This window comes from Onychostoma macrolepis, chromosome 12 (assembly GCF_012432095.1).
Source record: "Onychostoma macrolepis isolate SWU-2019 chromosome 12, ASM1243209v1, whole genome shotgun sequence".
Taxonomy (NCBI): Eukaryota; Metazoa; Chordata; class Actinopteri; order Cypriniformes; family Cyprinidae; genus Onychostoma; species Onychostoma macrolepis.
Window position 1 is genome coordinate 4906213 of NC_081166.1, and position 20108 is coordinate 4926320.

At 36.9% G+C, this 20108-nt stretch overlaps 1 protein-coding gene across 1 annotated transcript in view; it reads right to left on the reverse strand.

Moving 5' to 3' along the window:
- Nucleotides 1–2922: 2922 nt before the first annotated feature.
- epc1a (enhancer of polycomb homolog 1 (Drosophila) a) overlaps nucleotides 2923–20108 on the reverse strand; it is a 32292-nt gene continuing 15106 nt past the window's right edge. Inside the window, exons 3-14 of the mRNA XM_058793438.1 lie at nucleotides 16094–16239; nucleotides 14141–14347; nucleotides 12826–12974; nucleotides 12218–12365; nucleotides 11494–11652; nucleotides 10753–10842; nucleotides 10269–10420; nucleotides 9816–10186; nucleotides 7531–7637; nucleotides 7312–7450; nucleotides 6893–7232; nucleotides 2923–4612 (exon numbers count right to left, since the gene is read on the reverse strand). Coding sequence (XP_058649421.1) covers nucleotides 4540–4612; nucleotides 6893–7232; nucleotides 7312–7450; nucleotides 7531–7637; nucleotides 9816–10186; nucleotides 10269–10420; nucleotides 10753–10842; nucleotides 11494–11652; nucleotides 12218–12365; nucleotides 12826–12974; nucleotides 14141–14347; nucleotides 16094–16239 — 2081 coding nt within the window. The 3' untranslated portion in view covers nucleotides 2923–4539. The remainder of the gene's footprint in view (nucleotides 4613–6892; nucleotides 7233–7311; nucleotides 7451–7530; nucleotides 7638–9815; nucleotides 10187–10268; nucleotides 10421–10752; nucleotides 10843–11493; nucleotides 11653–12217; nucleotides 12366–12825; nucleotides 12975–14140; nucleotides 14348–16093; nucleotides 16240–20108) is intronic.

The window sequence follows — 20108 nt, forward strand, 5'->3', positions numbered from 1 at the left end:
ATGTTACTATGGTAACAGGCGAGATCAGTATTCTCAACCGAGGTCGATAAAAACAATATTTGGCTTTCTGGCGTGCAGAGAGATGATTCGGTATTCATATTGAAATTCAGCCTGCTCGATCTCTGAAAAAAACAAAAACAAAATCGCAGCAAAACAGAGTAAGAGATGGAAAACGGAAAGTTTAGCAACAGGATCTGACAGATTGCAATGTGTGCAATATTACGTTTTCTTCACAAGATGAAAATCAATCTCCTACTGCTTTCATACACATTCCAGACATTCAATAAGACTACATTTAAAAGAGGACCGTCCTCAGTTTCTCTTGCTCCAAGGCCACATATAGTGATCATTTCAAATGCAATTCACAAACCCATTTATGACACACTGTATTTCTGACATACACAGAATGTTCAATGAGAAACTGTAGATTGAGACTGGATTTTATTATAAGGACAAAATAAAAGTAACAACCCCAGAGTTTTAAGTCAGTGGTAGTGTATATACTGTATATAAACATTTTAATGAAAAATATATAGAACAGCTCCAGTCAAGCCAGTCACATCACCGGTTCCGGGAACCAGCCTAATTATAGTGAAAGCAAACACAACAGCTCTCTTCAGAAGGAAATACTTGTTAAGAACCTCTTGTTCTGTTCAACCAGACCTCTGCTTCTCCTTGAAGCTCGACACACACACACACACACACACACATCACTTTGCATCTTTGATCCGAGCCTCTTGTTGGCTCATCACGTTTTCCTCCTCGGATCAAAGCGCACGTTGAGAGACTTGGACAGAGTCCATCGCACACAAACAGTCAATAAGCATTTCCAGCACTTACTCTGCTCTCCAGAATGAAGTACCAGAAGACACCTGAGCCCTCCGGAATATTCACCTTCAACTAATCAGATCAGGACGTTCTCACTCTAAATCTGCTAACAACCAATGTTAGCAGAATTGTACTAATGTGACTATTAAAGGCCCGTTCACACTATGCTAAGGAATAATTGACGACAGGCCGTTGAATTATTAGAAAATAATTGACACCTGAGGTGAGGAGGCCACGACGCGAAGCGCAGTCATTTTTTATCCAATTATCTGCTATATTTTTTTGTTTGGTCACTGTCTTTGTTGGTTTTGATCCCCCACCCGCCCCCCTGCTGGCTCTCTCCTTCTTCCTGACATACAAACTCTCCGATCAACCACATCTGAGCAATGAAAAATGAAGTCTGAAGCTGCAGAATCATTGAAGAAACTCCTAAAACACCTAAAACACTCAAACGATTTTTAAATATGTTACTATGGTAACAGGCGAGATCAGTATTCTCAACCGAGGTCGATAAAAACAATATTTGGCTTTCTGGCGTGCAGAGAGATGATTCGGCATTCATATTGAAATTCAGCCTGCTCGATCTCTGAAAAAAACAAAAACAAAATCGCAGCAAAACAGAGTAAGAGATGGAAAACGGAAAGTTTAGCAACAGGATCTGACAGATTGCAATGTGTGCAATATTACGTTTTCTTCACAAGATGAAAATCAATCTCCTACTGCTTTCATACACATTCCAGACATTCAATAAGACTACATTTAAAAGAGGACCGTCCTCAGTTTCTCTTGCTCCAAGGCCACATATAGTGATCATTTCAAATGCAATTCACAAACCCATTTATGACACACTGTATTTCTGACATACACAGAATGTTCAATGAGAAACTGTAGATTGAGACTGGATTTTATTATAAGGACAAAATAAAAGGGGAAGTTTGCCTCTATATAGTGTAAATGGGGTGTATTTTTTTTATTTCATGTTAACTTCCCCTGCCAACAAAGATAGTCGGAAGCAAAGGGAAACTGAAAATGTAATTGCTTTCAAGCATGCTGCCATGGAGGAAATTTAATGCATGAACTTTATTGTCAATGCATGTTTCACAGTTTGTTAAGCACACATCCTTGCACCGTGATCCGGTCTTGTGAGTTTGTGTAAACTGGGAATTTCTGAGATCTTTAATTGTGCAAACAATGGAACCATCAGTCTGAGGTCATGCATCCATCTGAGAACATTACAGATTTAACCATTTCAATCATCATGATGTTATTCCACACAGTTGCTGCAAAACAAACTGCCCCCTGTCATTAGACCTTAGGTTGTATTAATCCAGAATATTCCTTTACAGTGGTCACGCGAGACTTTGCAATGCAGGTCTTGCTTTTGTTTGAAGCTTTTTTTTTTTTTTTTTTAAAAGTCATTAACATTCAGAAGCTGTCACACTTGTCAAATGGCTTCTGTTACAGCGTCATTTCCTTTGGAAAGTTATTTGGAGTATAAAGTCAACAGAAAAAAACATCTGCAAACAATTGACAGGCGTAATATCTACATGACATGAGTGACATCCTATTACTCAGAAATCTTGCTCATTTTAAACCCTATTAAACACCAAGATTTAACAAATCTGCCAATTTCTTTAGAGAATTTAACACCAAATTAAAATAAAAAAAAATTATACCTGTATACCATTGATTAATACATAAATAGTTCCTATTAATTAGAAGTCTCTTACGCTCACCCAGGCTTGCATTTATTTGATAAAAAATACAGTAAAAATAGTAATATTGTGGAATGTGTTTAAACTTTTTAAATTTATTTCTGTGATGCAAAGCTGGATTTTCAGCCTCATTACTTGTCTTCAGTGTCACATGATCCTTCAGAAATCATTCTAATATGCTTTTTATATTTACTTTTTTTAATTTAAGATTTCTTTGATAAATGGAGTTTCTGTGAAATGAAAATCTTCTGTAACATTATAAATGTCTTTGACACTTTTGATCAGCTTAATACATCCCTGCTAAAAAAAAAAAACAGTATTAATTTCTAATAAATTCTCAGAAATTCAGTCACTTGTTCACACAATAACAACTCATTAGTTCACATATAATAACCTGGGCTTTATTGTCTGATTCATGTTTGAATTGTCACATTTTTGTTTTTTCTGACTTATTCAATATTTTTCTCTTTATTATATTTTCCATATTTTTTCTTTTTTGCCTCCATCCAGATCAGACTAGAAAACCCCTGGAGGAGGATGATTCAGTTCAGCCAGTGGACTGGGCATCAGAGATCCCAGCTCCAGACAAGTGTGTACCGCAGGACCGCGGTCTTGAGCCGGAGCATCCTCTTCACAGAAGAGACCGAGCAGGACATTCCCAAAGGAAGGCACAACCTTTAACTTGTGTGTTTTTTTCAGGCCTTGAAGTAGTCCAGAGTCTGCTGGATTAATGCGTTTAGAGAAGAAGGCCAAGGAGATGACGTTCATTTGGCATCCACTTGTTTTCTCCTTCTTGGTATTGAATGAAGTCATTAAACCGGAATGACGACTCAGATGGGTGCTTAACGGCCATTGCGCATAACATTTAGCAACAAAGAATGAAGTCTTCTGTTAACGAAGCGCAAAAGACGCATCACCACAAGAACCAAAAAAAAAAAAAAAAAAAAAAATTAACAGAACAATAGAAATGCAAAAGATACAAAAATAACTATAATATAAAAACGGGGACAAACCAAACAGTTTCTATCGTATGAAAAAGGAACTGAATTTATACAAAAAGCAGCAATTTATCAACTAATAAAAGAAAAAAAAAGAAAAACAATAGTGCTTAGTTGAGCGGAAGCATTGGAAGCTCCCAAAGTGAAGACTTCATCCCTTGTTTGTCTTTTTGTTATTTTTTGGGATGATAAAAATGGAAGATTCCTATAACCATCCCCCCCTTAATTTGCCCTCCCATTAACTCCTGAACCTAAAGGGTATCGAACCCCAACACGTCCCATTCCTCTCAGAAGAGGAGGGGAAAATGAATTAAAAATAAATAAAAAATAATAAACTGGAGAAAAAAAAATAATTGCATGATACCATCAATGTTCAATCCGATTCACAGAGTGAATCAACCGAACTTGAAAACGGGGAAATTTAGGAATCGGCAGCTACCTAAACACTTACACCACAGGAAACAACTGAGGGACACAGTGTACGAAATAAAAGAAAACAACAAACATAAAAAAACAAATCAATTGTAAACACAGCACAATAAATAGGTAGAACAGCAGGTTTCCTCACCATGCACATGACTATTCACACACTCAACGTTTACCTCACACACTCCCCCTTGTTCGCTTTTTACTCTTTTTGATTCCCCAAGTGCAAAACATCAACTCAACAGTTCTGTATTCAAGTAGCGTATATACAAGGGTGATGGTGGGCTTTTACAAATATGTAGTTTCTGTACATCAAATATTAGCCATATTCATAATTTACACATCACTTTTCTTAACAGAAACAAAGCATATTTAAAAAAAAAAAAAAAAAGTGACAAAGGGGCAAAAATAAAGATAAACAAGAGATGAAATTTTCTGTCACGTTCAGACAGTCGCTGTGGAAACCCGCTGTCCTTTTGCTTCCCCGAACCCAATTGGTGCACAGCACCAGAAGACTGGACTGGGCGAAAAAAAAAAGAAAAGAAAAAAGAACGACGCCCAGGCAGCGGTCACTACGTCACTTCCATGGCCACTGTGTTCTCTGCTATACTATTGAGGGACTGCTTTTCCTGCTCGTGATTCTCCCTGTAAACAAACATGTAACGGATTAATAACCTGATAAACAATCCGATAAAAAGTAACTTGTATGTACTTGCGCAACTCATGCAACGTTTCCAACATTGCGCATTCACGTGCATGCTATGATAAGAGAGCAGTAAAGCAACCACAGATTTATCATTTCTTACATTATTTTTCATTTATAGCAATTCAAATTTAAAGACTTAAACGTGACACTGATGTGGAGTCTGAAGTCATTTTTCATGCTTTAAGTCTTTAACACCTGGATAGTTATTGTTGTAACAAATATTTGCAAACTTAATATTTGCAAAACAACAACAAAAAAGACAAACTATACTGCTACTATTTGCCAAATATTAATTAATTTACTGTTACTGCTGCTAAATGTAGTTTAAAAACATTGCAAAAAATGCTGGATTGTTAGTTATAATTATTTTCAAATAAATATTCGTGAAAAAGTGCTCGATTGTCAGTGCTTGCTATACATATATACACACCTATACATACATATACACATGCATGCATACACATATACATACACACACACATATACACACACACACAAGCACATATATATTCAGTGTTTCCCATACATTGATTTATTTGTTGGCGGCCCGCCACAATATCAAAATAGATTTTTTCAAAAAGCTATACTTCGCTGAATAAACGAGCACTGCACGTTTCAAAATCGAAACCCGGTGCGGTGTTTTTATATCACTTTATTTCTGAAGGAAACAAACTGTCTTCAGAAAATTTTGGATGTAATTTTCATTTCATCTTGCTTGTAATGTCTGATAAAGCAGCATTTGTGAGTGGACCGCTGCTTTGTGTACAGCGTTACCAGTGAAACCGCCATTTCTCTCGCTCTAAAAGCGCCTCCTGCTGGCAGAGAATGAATTTGCATATATGCCACCACAAATAGAGTCCAAGTCTGTGGGAAACACTTTTATATAATAAATAATTATTTAGAAAATATATATTATATATAGTAAAACTTGCAAAAACACTGTAGTGTTACTATTAAAATACAATTATATTAAACAAATACTTCCAAAAAAAAAACAATGCTTGATTAAAACTGCTTACTAAATATAGTTAAAAAAACCGCAAAATATGAAAATTTGATTGTCACTTAAATATAGTAAAAGATTTGTAAAAAATAACGCTGGACTGTTACGGTTATAATAAAAAATGATTTGCAAACTAATTGTGCGTCACTGTTTGCTAAATATAGAATGTATTTCCAAGCAAACAAACAAAAAATGAAATAAAAGATGCTGGATTGTAGGGCTGGGCAATTTTCCCGATTTTATTGATTAATTTAAAATGTAATGTTTCGCCACGATTTTATTACTTTTTTTTTAAATCGAGGAATCACGATTTTGAAAAGTAGTATTACCAAACGTTAGAATTAGAGACTTTGACAATATGCCAGTGATAACAGTAAAGAGAAAAGAACAATTCAACCGCATGTCTGCGCACGCTCACATGTGACGTGTTCATATCACTAGGTGCCATTCGCACAGAAGGCGCTTTTGTGTTGACATCTCGGGCAGTGGAATAGGACAAACATGCAAGAAGATGGGAGCAAACTTCTTTTAACTCGAGCGCCATGTTCTTAGATTGCCGTTTCATGCACGAGAAGCTGCAAGAGACGCAAATGCAACAAACGCGTCCATGTTTACATAGAAAAAACAATGGAAAAGCAGAGCAAGTGAATAAAAAAAATCCCTGCAACTTTTAATCATATGTGGAATCTGTTCCTCAGGTTTCTTCTGGACCGTTTGCATCATGGTGACAGACAGAAAGCTGCTGTTGCTTTTACAGAACATTATAGTTAATAATGGTCTACTGGTGTTATACCTTCAGTCATTTTGAATTACCTTGAATTTTGAGATTTTTTTTTTTAAAGCATTTTCCACATTATTTCTGAACATATAAGTATAAGATAAGTTTGTACAAGAGTAGTTGTAGTTCATGCATCTTTTCTGCAAAGATACCCAAGTGATTTGTTTAACATTTACATCATGTTGACAACTTCATGTGTGGTGCACTTGGAATAGAATTTTCTTTAAATAGAGGGTTAATCAAGAAAAAGTTATCATATTGTAGTTACATTTAAGTTAATTAGTTAAAAATCGTAAAAAACAAAAATAAATCGACATTTTAATATTTTGCTAAATTGCCCAGCCCTACTGGATTGTTACTGACTTTAAACATAAAACATTTCCAAAACAAACAAAAAACAACAACAACATGCATGCATGAATGCATGCAATTCTTTACCCAGTGTTGACTTTGGGGAGCTGACAGTTGTTGGCGGCGGCGAGCTTCAAGGCAGCGGGTGGCACGTTGCTGAGACTTCTGGGAAGGTGTCGGGCATTGAGACTGGTGATAGAGGGTGTGGTGACGCTGAGTCGTAGGTTGTTGCCGATCAGGACCTGAGATGTGGAGTTGGCTGTGTTGTTACCATGATTACCTATAGGGTTGTGGACAGTGTGGGCGGAGCTTGTGTTAGAGTTGCTAGTGGAGGACAGGAAGGTGGGCGGGGTAGCGGTCAATGTTGGTTGGCTAGTGAGGACCGAAGCAGAGGATGTGGCAGAGATGCTCAATCCCTTGTAAACTCCTGTAAAACAAACAATATTTAGTTGAAAACGATATTAGAACAAGATGAGCAAATGCAAAAGTTTGTCCAGAACACAAACCTGAAGCTTGGACGACCCCGTTGATTCCACCTCCTACTCCGTCTTCTTTGACCTTTAGGGTCAAAAGCTGGTCAGACGTCATGAGTGCAGAAGCGGCAAACTGGGCACTGACTGAGTCCAGCGTCTTGGACACAAGAGACTGAGGACACAGCAGGAGAATGTTACACAAGCCATCAGACTACCAGACACGAGTGACATTTGTGTCTCCCCGTTACACACCTGACTTGAGCCGGTGTCATTGGCCTGTTGTTGTATCTGCTCCAGCTGCTGTTTCTGCATGAGGGCCAGCTGTTCTTGATGCTGCTGATACTGCTCAGCCGTGAACGCTGGAACACAAAACAGAAATATTATATTTCTGACATACAGAGTCACAATCTCACAGCATTTCTTTTTCAATGAAAGACTAGAAGACTGAAATATTACAAAAACATTTGTTTAGAATATGAATTGCACACGGGGTCAAAATCAGCAAACAGGGTCCATTTTAGAGTTTTTTTCCATTCAAACTAGCTAAGAATAAACCAATCAAAATCAATATATTCTCTAAATGTAATGCGGACCATTTTAGTTACTGAAATGACAGCATTATAAAGGTTTCTCATCAAAAAGAGGACAAGTGAGCTGCAACCATGTAGATGATATTAAAAACTGGAGCGATACACATGAAACAGTAGAATAGACTGCATTATTTGCTAACGCTGTGCTTTGAATGAGTTTAATTTAATACTGGATGCGTTTAATGAGATTTTATGAAAAGATGCAGCTGTGCTTCTGATGAAATTTGCTTTTCCTGGTTTATTGCTTTCCTTTGTCAACGATGAGCCAAATGTCACAACTGATTTGTCCTCATTTAAATATTTTGTAATATGAAATTATTCACTGGTCAAGTGTTGTCAGACATTTAGAGACTCTTATGTGGAGTTGGGAAACTGAGAAACAGTCGCACTTAATAAAAATACTAAAATCAAGTTGTTTACGAAATGTTCAGTTTTGCAAACGGCTCAGTAATACTTCTTGTATTTTTTACTACTTGTATTTATTTTTTCACATGCAAAATATATATAAAAATACAAAAACCCCACAAACACTAAATATAAATATTTGTAAGAAATTACAATAAAATATAATGAAAATAATACAATAAATTGAACAAAATAATACCAGAAATTAAGAAAATGTACCAATTGACCTATCGGTAAGCCCCTCCCCTAGAACGTTGATGAGCCAATAGCAGTCGAGTATCAGTTGCACGGAGACCGGAACTCGGACATCTTTAGGTTTCAGCGCCATAGAAAAGCATTGGAAGATCGCGAGTTCTCGTCGGTTTTGTGGTGATTGTGCCGCAAAAATGGTAAAACGATGTGCCTGGGGCACTTGTAATACTGATTCGAGATATCCGGAGAGGATGGGCAATGGAATTTATTTTATTACATTTCCTGAATCCAAACAAAACAGCAAAATGTCCCCAAGTATTCACCCCAATACAAATGAAGACAAAAACGTTCGTTTTCTGGTTGTCATGCACTCATTAAGTTACAGTTTTCATCTGCTCAAACAGAACGTTAATGTTATCTTGTGCTTTAGCAAGGTATCTCTGGCTAAAACTAGCTAACGTTAAAGTTAGTGATGCTAACGTACAAACCTAAATAGCGGACTGTTCTCACATCTTGTAAAGTGTAGGTCAAAAACACACGTAGATCTACATTTCAGTGCCTCTCCATATTAAACTAGTTAAATGTACATTAATTTAATCGTAGCCTGCAATACATGAACAGTGTTGATCCTGCATGTTGTCATCCGCGATCGTGATGACCGACCGTAATATGAGACGACTTCCGCTTACATTAATCTTGTAAACCCTCGCTTCGAGTTACCCACCAGATTTATTTTTAAATATTTTATAAATCCCTCCATGGAATATTTAATTCCCATTTGGTGGCCTTCTGTGTCCAAAATTGTGCAAAAACATTGTGGGACAAGGTTTTCACACTGCAGCTGTCATTGAAAGACAGTGAGCAACTCCGTTTGTTTGCCTGAGGGAGCAACAGTAACTAAGGGGGGCGGGGCTTACCGATAGGTCACTTGGAAAAGCCACTACGTATATTGCTCTTACTATACAAATCCAAACAGACATTTTTGGCCATAATGCTTCAACTTCACATTCCAAGCGTGAGAGTTTAAGAGTTTAAACTCTTAAACACATCTCAACCCTTGCACTGCTCCACTGTGTACAGCTGACACAATATTAAACCAGAGGAATTATACATAGCTTTTTTCAAATTTTCCCCAAGTCATTTAAACAGCCTACAGAGTAGTTATCCCTACAGAAAAGGGCACTAGCAATGAAGGGCCGAAAATATCATTCCCAAGCATCTCTGCAGCAAACACTGAGCTTTTTCCAATTATAATAACGTCAATCATTCCGTGTTTATTTCCAGACTTCATTGACAATGCTGAATTAAACATGAGCAAACAAACAGTTCCAGCACTTCGCATGCACTCACCTACTGCGGGTGGTCCTGTGCCTGCTGTTCTGCCCAGTGTACTGCCACCCGGCCCTGTGCCGCCCCTCACCAACCCCCTAAACGGTCTCTGTGACAGCGCATCCCCTGCGCCTGATTGGCTGGTTAGTGTCCGTGGTTTAAAGTGCCTCCAGCGGCACGCTTTGATATTTCGGAGGATCTGCCTCAGGTCTGAATACGTGGTATGAGAGGAAGAAGAGGATGAGGACTGTGAAGATGATGATGAGGTAACGGTCTGGGAAGTGGTTTCCGGATGGAGAGGGGAAGCAGGGAAGGAGAACTCCGACTCTGAATCAGAGTCCAGACTTTGGAATAATCCATTTAAATCCGAATAGGCTCGGTCCAGAAGTAACCTGAGGAACAGATTCCACATATGATTAAGTAAACACAAAGTACAAGTCAGTCAGAACAAGACCGAATGACAAGGACTTGCACTCACCTGCCGCCCGTCCCTCCCGACGCCGTGCCAACCCGACACAGCGGCGGGGAATGGTGAGAGTGGTGAGGGAGTACCGAAACCGTGGGTCACATGACCCTCCTTCTGTTTCTCCAGACCAGGGCCAGTCGCCGCTCTGATCCAAACGGGGCTGCAGGAACAACACAAACCAAATGAGAATGTGACAGAAAATTTTAAATGAAACTAAAAGTACAGAAAATGAAATACAGGGAATAACGGACTGTGACTTAGTGAAAGTATTGGATACTTATTTGTCAACCATACAAATAATTCACATAGACATCTTAAAAGTACAGCTGCAAAACTATCCTATTAAGAGTTTTGAAACAAAGCTGTAATGTCTACATGGTTGTAATGCACATGAGGTTTAGAACAATAGTGGAGAGGAAAGAGGAACGATGAAAGGATGTGTAACAGAGGAAGCGCAAGGTATGAGATATGAGTTCAGCGCTCGACACCTACAGCATGATAAGAACATCCTGCTTTCCGCCTGAAGGCAAACGCTCCATCGGGCTCGTTCTCTTCCTCGGCCTCTGATGACCCAGAATGTATCTGCACAACAGGAACAGGAAGTCTTTTATGCACTGATTGTATGAACAATGAAATCTAAAGTTCACAAATTAACGCTATAAAACCAAATGAATTTAAATGTGAAGTGTGCAGCTTCTATTCAAATGTCTGTGGTCAGTAAGAGTATTTTTTTTTAATTAACGCTTTCATTCAGTGAAGATGCATTAAATTGATCAAAAGTGACAGTGAATACATTTGATGTTACAAAAGATCTCAGTTTCAAAGATTAAAAATAAAGAAATTAAGGTCAAATTTCTTGAGCAGGATCATTTGACACTGTAGACTGGAGTATTGATGCTTAAAATTCAGCTTTGCATCACAGGAATAAATTAAATATATTTGAAAAATATATGAAATACTTGAATAAAAAGCAGTTACTTTAAAATGTATTAACATTTCACAATATTACAGTTTTTACTGTATTTTGATCAAATAAAAACATCCTTGGTAAGCATAAGAGACTTTCAATTTTTTTTTTTTTTTTTTTTTTTATTTGAATCTTACCAATCTCAAACTTTTGAATGATATTGTAGCTCTGCCCCCAAATTAAGCCAGTTTAGGTGTTAAAGTAATTAAAAACTTTGCCTTTCAACAGTGATTATATCCAGTCAAGCACATGCCCTGCATGTGTACCTGTGAAAAGGGCTCGTCATCAGAGCTGGGGAAGTCGTACTGGTTGAGGTCTTTGGGGTTAAACAGGGAGGGGCCAGTATGCAATGGGGCGGAGAGTGGTGTGATTTTGGGCTTCTTCTCGTACTTCCTCTTTGTTCTGACCACCTCTGTCTTTTCAGGCTGAAAGAGAGAGATGCATGTACTTGTATGTTCTGTATTTTCCAGAATACAAGTCGTGTTTATCACCTGAAATATGCTGCGACTTATTTTCAAAGCATTATATGATGTAATTAATGACAAACATGCAAAAAGTGTCCCAAGCGCATACATTTGGATTTACGTTTAACCATCAGGCAGTTTCAATTTTGCTTTAAATCTATTTAGGCATGGCGTTTATAATAAAATATGTTTATAATGAAGGCGATTATAATGTTTCTTTTATACCTGTAGTTCTGAATTTAATAAAATATGGCTCATACATTGATGCGACTTTTTTTTTTTTTTTTTTAACAATGCAATTTTGACCCAGTGCTATTTATTTTCCAGAAAATATGGAACATTCACAACCCATTTTACTGCCACAATGTGAGGGATTGATTAAGTCAGCCGAAAAAACAAAAAAACAAAACAAAACCTTACTGTATTTTGGCAAAAAGAAAAACATGCACAAATAAATTGTTCCCAATAAGATCAGGAACAAAGTAGTAGGGCAAACTGTGATTTCATTATGATATGATGTACCAACCCTGGTCTTGTAGTCTTTGAAGTCTATGTGGTCCTGGTGGCGGTACTGACTGCTGCTGGAGAAGGGTATTATGGGAATCTTGTAAACAGGTTTTGCCATAGCAAGTGCTTCTGCCATCACCTCTGAACCAAAGTCCGGAATGGCGTTCCTGAAGCAAAAGAGTGGACATTTTTAAAGGAGGAAGCAACTGGTCTTCACAAATAGTTTATTTTTTATTTTATCTCACTGAAAGGTATATTTATGTATACACACAAATTACCCAACATATCATAGTGATTAAAGATGACAAATGAATAATGGAGCTTCATCACGTGGCCTTTATGAACAAACAAGGTGAACCATAATTGCTCATTTAGCCATATAAAACAAGCCCCTTAATTACGGTATGCAATGATGCCTAAGCCAATTAAAAATACATGACCCATTCTCAATATGCATGAACGCGCACACAGTAAAACACAATTACAGAAGCAATTAAGAAAATTCTGGAGTCAAGCAGGTTGTGCATATTAAAATGCAAAAGTTAAGCTGGATTGTGTATATTCATTATAACAAACACATGCAGATACACCATTGATAAAAACACTTCTGAAAGTGAGTCTACGTACCTCTTCTCCACAATCTCCAGTGTGAGATGAAGCAGCTCTCGTTTGCTTTTTTCTCGTTTCTTGATCATCTCCAGGATAGTGACTGCTCGACTCAGGTCCCTTCTTAGTTTGAGCATCTTCTCATAGGACGCCTCGTCATTCTTACGGTTCTGGGGAACCATGAACAATACAATTAGCAAACTTCATTATTACTTAACCAACATTTAGTAGTCAGGATTAAAAGCCTTAATGACGCAATATAAGAACAAAGGGAGACCAGAAGTTTTTGGTTTTTAAACTTGTATGTCGGACTGCAAAAAAAAAAAATAAAAAAAAATAAATAAATTGCTAATACCATTTTTTGACTTTAATTTAAATACCACATCAAAATACGTTATTGTGCACATCAAAATGTGCATCATATAAATTTCATATTTCTCAAATGAGAAAAACATGCTTCATATTTTAAAGAAACTAATCTGGTAAACAGAAATAGGATGCGGTATAGACTCAAACCTTTATCCCTTTGCAAATACCACGGACCTTTGTTTTCATGATTATGCAAATGCTACTCTGGCACCCTTTTTTTTTTTCTTTTTTTTTTTTTAAAAGCATAAACTGAACAATGTTATTTGTAATTTAATTAAACTCCCTCCCCTTATCTTTCATGCTTGACAAACATTTTAAAATGAGCAGAGAAAAGATTCCTAATTATCCACCATAAGACTATTTAAAAATCACAATTAGACCATGACGTAATGAACGTTTTTTTAATCAGTTCAGCGATGCTCAAATCTAAAAGTCATCTAATAGCACTACAGTTTGTTGGGCAGGAAAGACCAAGCAGAAGGACAATCATCAACTAAACGGCTGATTGTTTAAGTCAAACTCCTGCAAATCATAATGAGACAAAATTCAAAACAAAAGTTAAAGCGCTAAGCCTGGCAGAACTTTAGCTTGATAAACAAGTGGGTTTGTAAATGCATGGTTTTCCATTGTCATTTAATTAGTTAATTCTAAGCTTGCAGTAAAACAAACTATCAAAACAATATTAATAGGCTGCCTGGAATTGTTTGTACTATGAAAACATGCTCGGGCATTTACAACCCAGCTTTCTCCAAAGGGGTCAAAATATTGCTTGTTAGCATAGTCTAGTTAGTAGATGCCATAATTACAAAATTGTGTGGACTTCGGGAAGGGTTCAAAAGTGTTGAATACAGACACTTAAGGCTGATAGATCGAGTTGCTTTTGTCTATCCAGGCTGTTATAGGATCAGCATTAAAGGATTAGGAAAACAACATTGATACGGCCATGACTCTGACCAGAACTGCTCACCTTTCTCGTCTGCATCTTCTCAGTCCTGCGCCTGAAGGCCACATAGGGGTCATTGGTACTGGAACCATCTCGCTTTTCCTGCTTGATGGTTGGGATGAGGGATCCGTTTTTACAGAGTTTCCGCTTCCTGCTCCAGTATTCAAACACCTCCCTGATCAGATCATCGTCCTCCTTCAGTAAAAGCTTCGCTTCTTGTAGGGTCACCAGCTGTGGTACAGAAAGAAATGGTAAACAAACAGCAAAGCAATTAATATTATTAGTAGTAATAGCAACAATGTAGACCAATTAATATAAACTAGTTTAAAAAATGTTTTTGAAAGTTTATGCTCACCAAGTTTTTTATTATTATTACACTTTAGAATAACTTTTCAATTTGAATATATAGCAAAAAGCATTTTATTCCAGTAGTTACAGCTGAATTTTCAGCATCATTACTCCAGTCTCACATGATCCTTCAGAAATAATTCTAATATGCCGATTTGCTGCTCAAGAAACATAATTAACTATTGCAACTATTGTGCTGCTTCATTTCTATGCAAAACATGATGTATTTTTTTTTTTTAATTATTAGATGAAAACAAGAGGATGAAGAACGGCATTTATTTGAAATAGAAACCAACATTATAATATCTCTACTGTCAAGGTAAAGATATAAAAGGTATAGTCTAGTGTTGTCACGGTACCAAAATTTCAGTATTCGGTACCGATACCAGTGAAAATCCACGGTTTTCGGTACCAATTTCGGTACCAAAGCAAAACACAAAAACATGCCAATTAAAAACAACACTATTTTTATTAATAAAGTCAAACAAAAATAAAATGTACAAAAATCTATGCCATTCTTTATACTTATTTAAAATTGTTTCAAGTTTTTCCGCAAGTAATAAAGTATTAAAAACAGTAAACAAGTTTACCAAAATTTAATTTGTCTTTTAATTAATGCAATTTAAACATTTAGTTTTTTGGTAAATAAAGGGTATTTACTATTAAAATTAGGAAGAAATATTGTGTGATTATTTCTTTAAAAATAAAGATTTATTAATTTTTTCAACAGTAGTAATAGCATCACATACATTCTACTAAATAATAGTAATATATTTCTGGCACAATGTCTTTAGTTTAACCGAACGTTTATTTTGACGGGTTGCCGTGAATACCTTTAAATTTCTGTGTGTAGCTTTATGATATGACGCTGGTTTTAATCAAATGAAACAGTAAAATGCTCGTGAAGTGACTCTCAGAACAGTTCTGGAGATGTTGTTTATGTAGTTATGTCCTCATTGAGACGGCGCTCGTGCTTCAGTGTATGTAGTTAAAGTTAAAAACGCGTGTCTCTGCCATTCATTCATTCACACAGAGATGCACAGAACATGCGGGATTCATATCTGAATCGACTTTTGAGGCTTAATATTTACAGATACTAGTCCTCGTTGCGATTTGATTAAGTGTAATGACCTACTTGATTAATTCATCCAAACTTTGACAAATTCCGTTTTTATAACTGGATTCCGAGATTCCGTCCGCGTTTTCTGCATCGCGGAAATCATCGGGGAGTACGCGTCAAGAACCGGGTTGACCGGGTACTCGGTACCACCGGTACTTAAAAAAACCTGGTACCGTGACGTTTTCATTTTTTTAGTACCGACTTGGTACCGAAGTACTGGGTCTTTTGACAACACTAGTATAGTCAATGGTCCATCAGCATTGGCTGACAGCTGTTCATCTTTCAACTGCTCTAGATATCTGCATCAGTCAGTCAATCACCAATTTAAAATTTATAACTCATGGTATGAGAGATTTAAGGATTCCACACAGCGACATCCTGAATTCAGAGAGAAAGGTTTAACAGAAACACTTCAGCATTCAATTTAAAGTTTCGAGCATCACTGACTGAAATCCCAGAGGTTTTTCACTCTGCAGTTCACATTGTAAGCGGTGAATCTTTTTAATAACCTGCTGTCCGCTGCCTTTCTCCAATCTGTCAATCATCTCCTCGAACTGCAGGGCCTCCACCTCCAGCTTCTTTTTCAGCTTATTCACAAAAGCCTCATCCTCCGAGTCAAGATCGTAGTCTGGCTGCTCCGTATCCAGACTGAAAGCTGTGGAAAGAAGCAGTGGAGGTTAAACACACTTGAAGAAAGCTTAGGACTCCTTTCAGATATTAGTTTCATTTAGAAGTTTGCAGCAAGTCCCAGTATGTGACAGTTCAGAGAGTAGAACAGATCTGAAGCATAGACTGTAAAAAAGACGGACGGCGCGTTTCCACTTCCTTCCACTATAGAAAAGCGAAGCCAAAACATTCTCAGTATGGCCACTGTCATCTTGCGAAAATGATGTCATTTGGAGCCAGAGTCTGCAAAGTAGTGATCATGAGGTGGAGCCGCGGAATCAAAGTCCCGCCCAAACTCCCACAGACCCAATCGCAAGCTCACAATCATGACTACACCCCATTTTTATAGCATCAAATAACTAATTAAAAGCAAACTTATTCGAAAAATGAACATTTGAACATACATCAGCATGCTAAGAACTAACTAAAATGACAGAAAACGTCTTTGGAAAAAATTTATTTGAAGTGTAATTTAGTGTTTCCCAGACACTGATTTATTTGTGGCGGCCTGCACAATATCCACATCGACCGCCAAAAATATCCACCGCCCTCTGCCATCAGCTCCCGCATCTCACACACATGACGCGGTTTTAGCACTATTTAACAACTTTCAGACCTTTTAGCGGCTTAATTCGTCTGTTAAAATGCTCATAGTTTGTTACTCAGATGCAGGCAGTGCGCTGAACAGGACAAAACGGTAATCCAAAACCACCGCATATAGTCACTTTTTAGTGTAGATGTATGTTGCTTTTATCAGACCATGTCGCGATTATAAATCAGGATTTAAGGAGTATAGTGAGTGATTCCTGGTTAACGTAGTATTAATGGGTCGTGTTTAGTCACTATTTATACCTGTTTTATGCATGACAACAGAAAATATATAAATGAACAGCTTTGAGCATTCAGTTGTATTACAGTATGTGACAGTTCATCTGAAGTGCCAAAACTTGGACGCAAACTTTATGCAATGACATCATAAATATGCAAATTAATGTGTGACGTCACCTGCCGCCACAAGTCTCACAAAATCCTGTGTGAAACACCGTAGTGCATGACACTCAACACTACAGGTCGACCGCAAAAATCCATACCAATAGTTTTCCAGGTTGCAGCCGTTGCTGGAGCGGCTGAGAAATCCACTATTGGTCAACCTCTACACATAACTACATTTACTGGAACTACATTTAAAAAAAAAAAATTAAATAAGTAATAAAACCAAAAATAAGAAAATGACATTAAAAACATTAGCATTAAACATTAAAAAAAGAAAAAAAAAGTTAGTCTTGCTGCAATGCATCTGGGGGGAAAAAAACAACAACAACTTGCGTTTTCTAATAATTTCTAAATGATCTTCTGTACAACCTTTCACAGACTTCGTTCAATTTTCTAAATGGTCTTATAACTTTGTGGGTAATTATAGTCTTATTATTATGGTAGCATCGATTTCAGATTTACCAGCTTCTAAATGGCACATATAACCTAGTTTTTGTCCAAAATAAACCCCATTTAGGAGACCTTTCAGACACAGTCTGGTGCATACTGGAGCTTAAGAACAATAAATCAATGAAAACTCACTTAAGTGTAAAAACACATCTTGTCCATCATGTGTATTTCAGAGATCCCAAGAGATGTCTCTTCAACACTTCCCCATTTCAACAGCGTTCCCACTACAGTTCCCAGTGCCTCATTCTCACTTCCTCCCTCCCTTCCCCTCTCATCTGGTGTGTGTGTGTGCGCTTGTTCAGACGCTCTTTGACAGCAGGACACCTCTTGCTCCTATTACAGGCACCCCAGGGGCCGCCAGACTCACTTAAACTCAACCAGTTACTCTCTCTACCCCTACAACACACACACACACACAGATCGAGGAAACAGCCAAGAAATGACATGCCATGGCAGTTAAATATGAACTACCCCACACAGCGAACCTATACATATCACAACACTGAACAAGACTAAGAGGATTCTAAGAACACAGGACACGTCAAGAGTGTTTCCCACAGACTTTGTGGCGGCACTCCCACCACTACATATAGTATATACAAATAAAAGTTTAGATTTTAAAAATGTATCAGTGTGCTGAAATTAACTATGAGCAATACATCTGCTTATATCGTTTGTTAATGTTAGTTATCAAAAATACACCTGTTCATTGTTAGTTCATGTCAGCTCAGGCTCATTAAATATCAAGTAGTAAAAGTTTTGAATTTAAAAATGTATTAGTACATGCTGAAGTTAAACTATGATTGATTAATGCTTTATAAGAATTTTTCATTGTTCACATCAAGTTTATTGCAAAATCATTTTATTTTATTAATTCATTATTTTAATTAAATTATTTTATCTTATTTTTATATAGAGAAAATAAAGAAATACAATTAAACCATTATTTAAAATCAAATAATTATTTGCTGGAATTTCAAAATGTATCTTAAAAAAAAAAAAAAAAAAAAAAAACAGAATAAAAAACATTTAACCTAAACACGCAGTTAGTTCATATGCAAGTGAAACTCACAAACATTAAGCTAAATAAAAGTAAAAACCAAATCAATTTCTTATGAACTGCTATAAAAAAAAGGAAAAAAAGTCACTTTATATTAGGTGGCCTTAACTACTATGTACTTGCATTAAAAAAATAAGTACAATGTACTTATTGTTAGGGCTGTCGCGGTTAAGGAATGTCCCTTGCAGTAATTTTGAGTGGCTCAATAGCACGATATATATATATAATCTGTGTGTGTATGTGTTACGATGTAAGGAGGTCATATTCAGAAACCAATAAAACCGAAACTAAATCGCGTTGAAACAGGAAGTGAAGTAAATGAGAGAATGACAAAATAACGGTCCACATAACAAAACTTAAACCTGACAATATATATATATATATATATATATATATATATATATATGTATTTTGATCCTCGAATCTGACTGACAAGATACTTTTTCGGTTGATATTTCACCTGCGTGTTCTAGACGGGCTGTCAGTCAGTGCAGCTTCATTGTTTCGCCACAAGGTGGCGGCAAGAGACTGTCTTTGACTGAGCCTTTAAACCGTTCATTCAACTACACGTTCAAAAGCGCTGATTCATTCAGAGATTTGTAATGAAACACACTGTTTAAATCATTTTAACTTTGAGTGCCACTTTTAAAGGCTCAGCTGACCAGCAGAGCGTCGATGCTAAGACAGATTTCGCTTTCCTTGGACATGACGACCTGTTTTCACAAATATATACATGACTCGGCCTGAAGGACAGACGCAGTCGATCGCTCTCTCATTCGCTGTCTGTTTAGGCTTGTTAAGTGCAAATTTACTGAGCCTCTGTGCAAATCAGCATGATACACATTGTTATCATTAGTAATATTCAGTACACATGCACGAAGTGTAAAACGAGAAGGGCATAACCTTACGAAAATGAAAACACTGAAATATCGCGGTTGCTGCATTCCTCTGCGGTTATGCTCGTCAATATTGCGGTATTGCGGTTATCACGACAGCCCTACTTATTGTGTTCATATTGTATTGCAAAACACTATTGCTGCTATTGAGGTGGCATACTGGTAAGGTTAGGGACAGGTTTGGTGGTATGGGTAGGTTTAAGGGTGGGTTAATGTATAAGGGATGGGACAACAGCATAATTATAAATGCAATTACAAATTAATTACAGATATAATTACATATAGGTATTTTTTAAAAATATAAGTGCATTGTACCAAATGATTAATTTAAATGCAAGTACATAGTAGTTAAGGCCACCTAATATAAAGTGGGACCAAAAAAAAAAAAAAATACTAAATGAAATTAAGAATAATAGCCTGACCATCACTGATGAAATTAATATGCATGACTTAAATCAA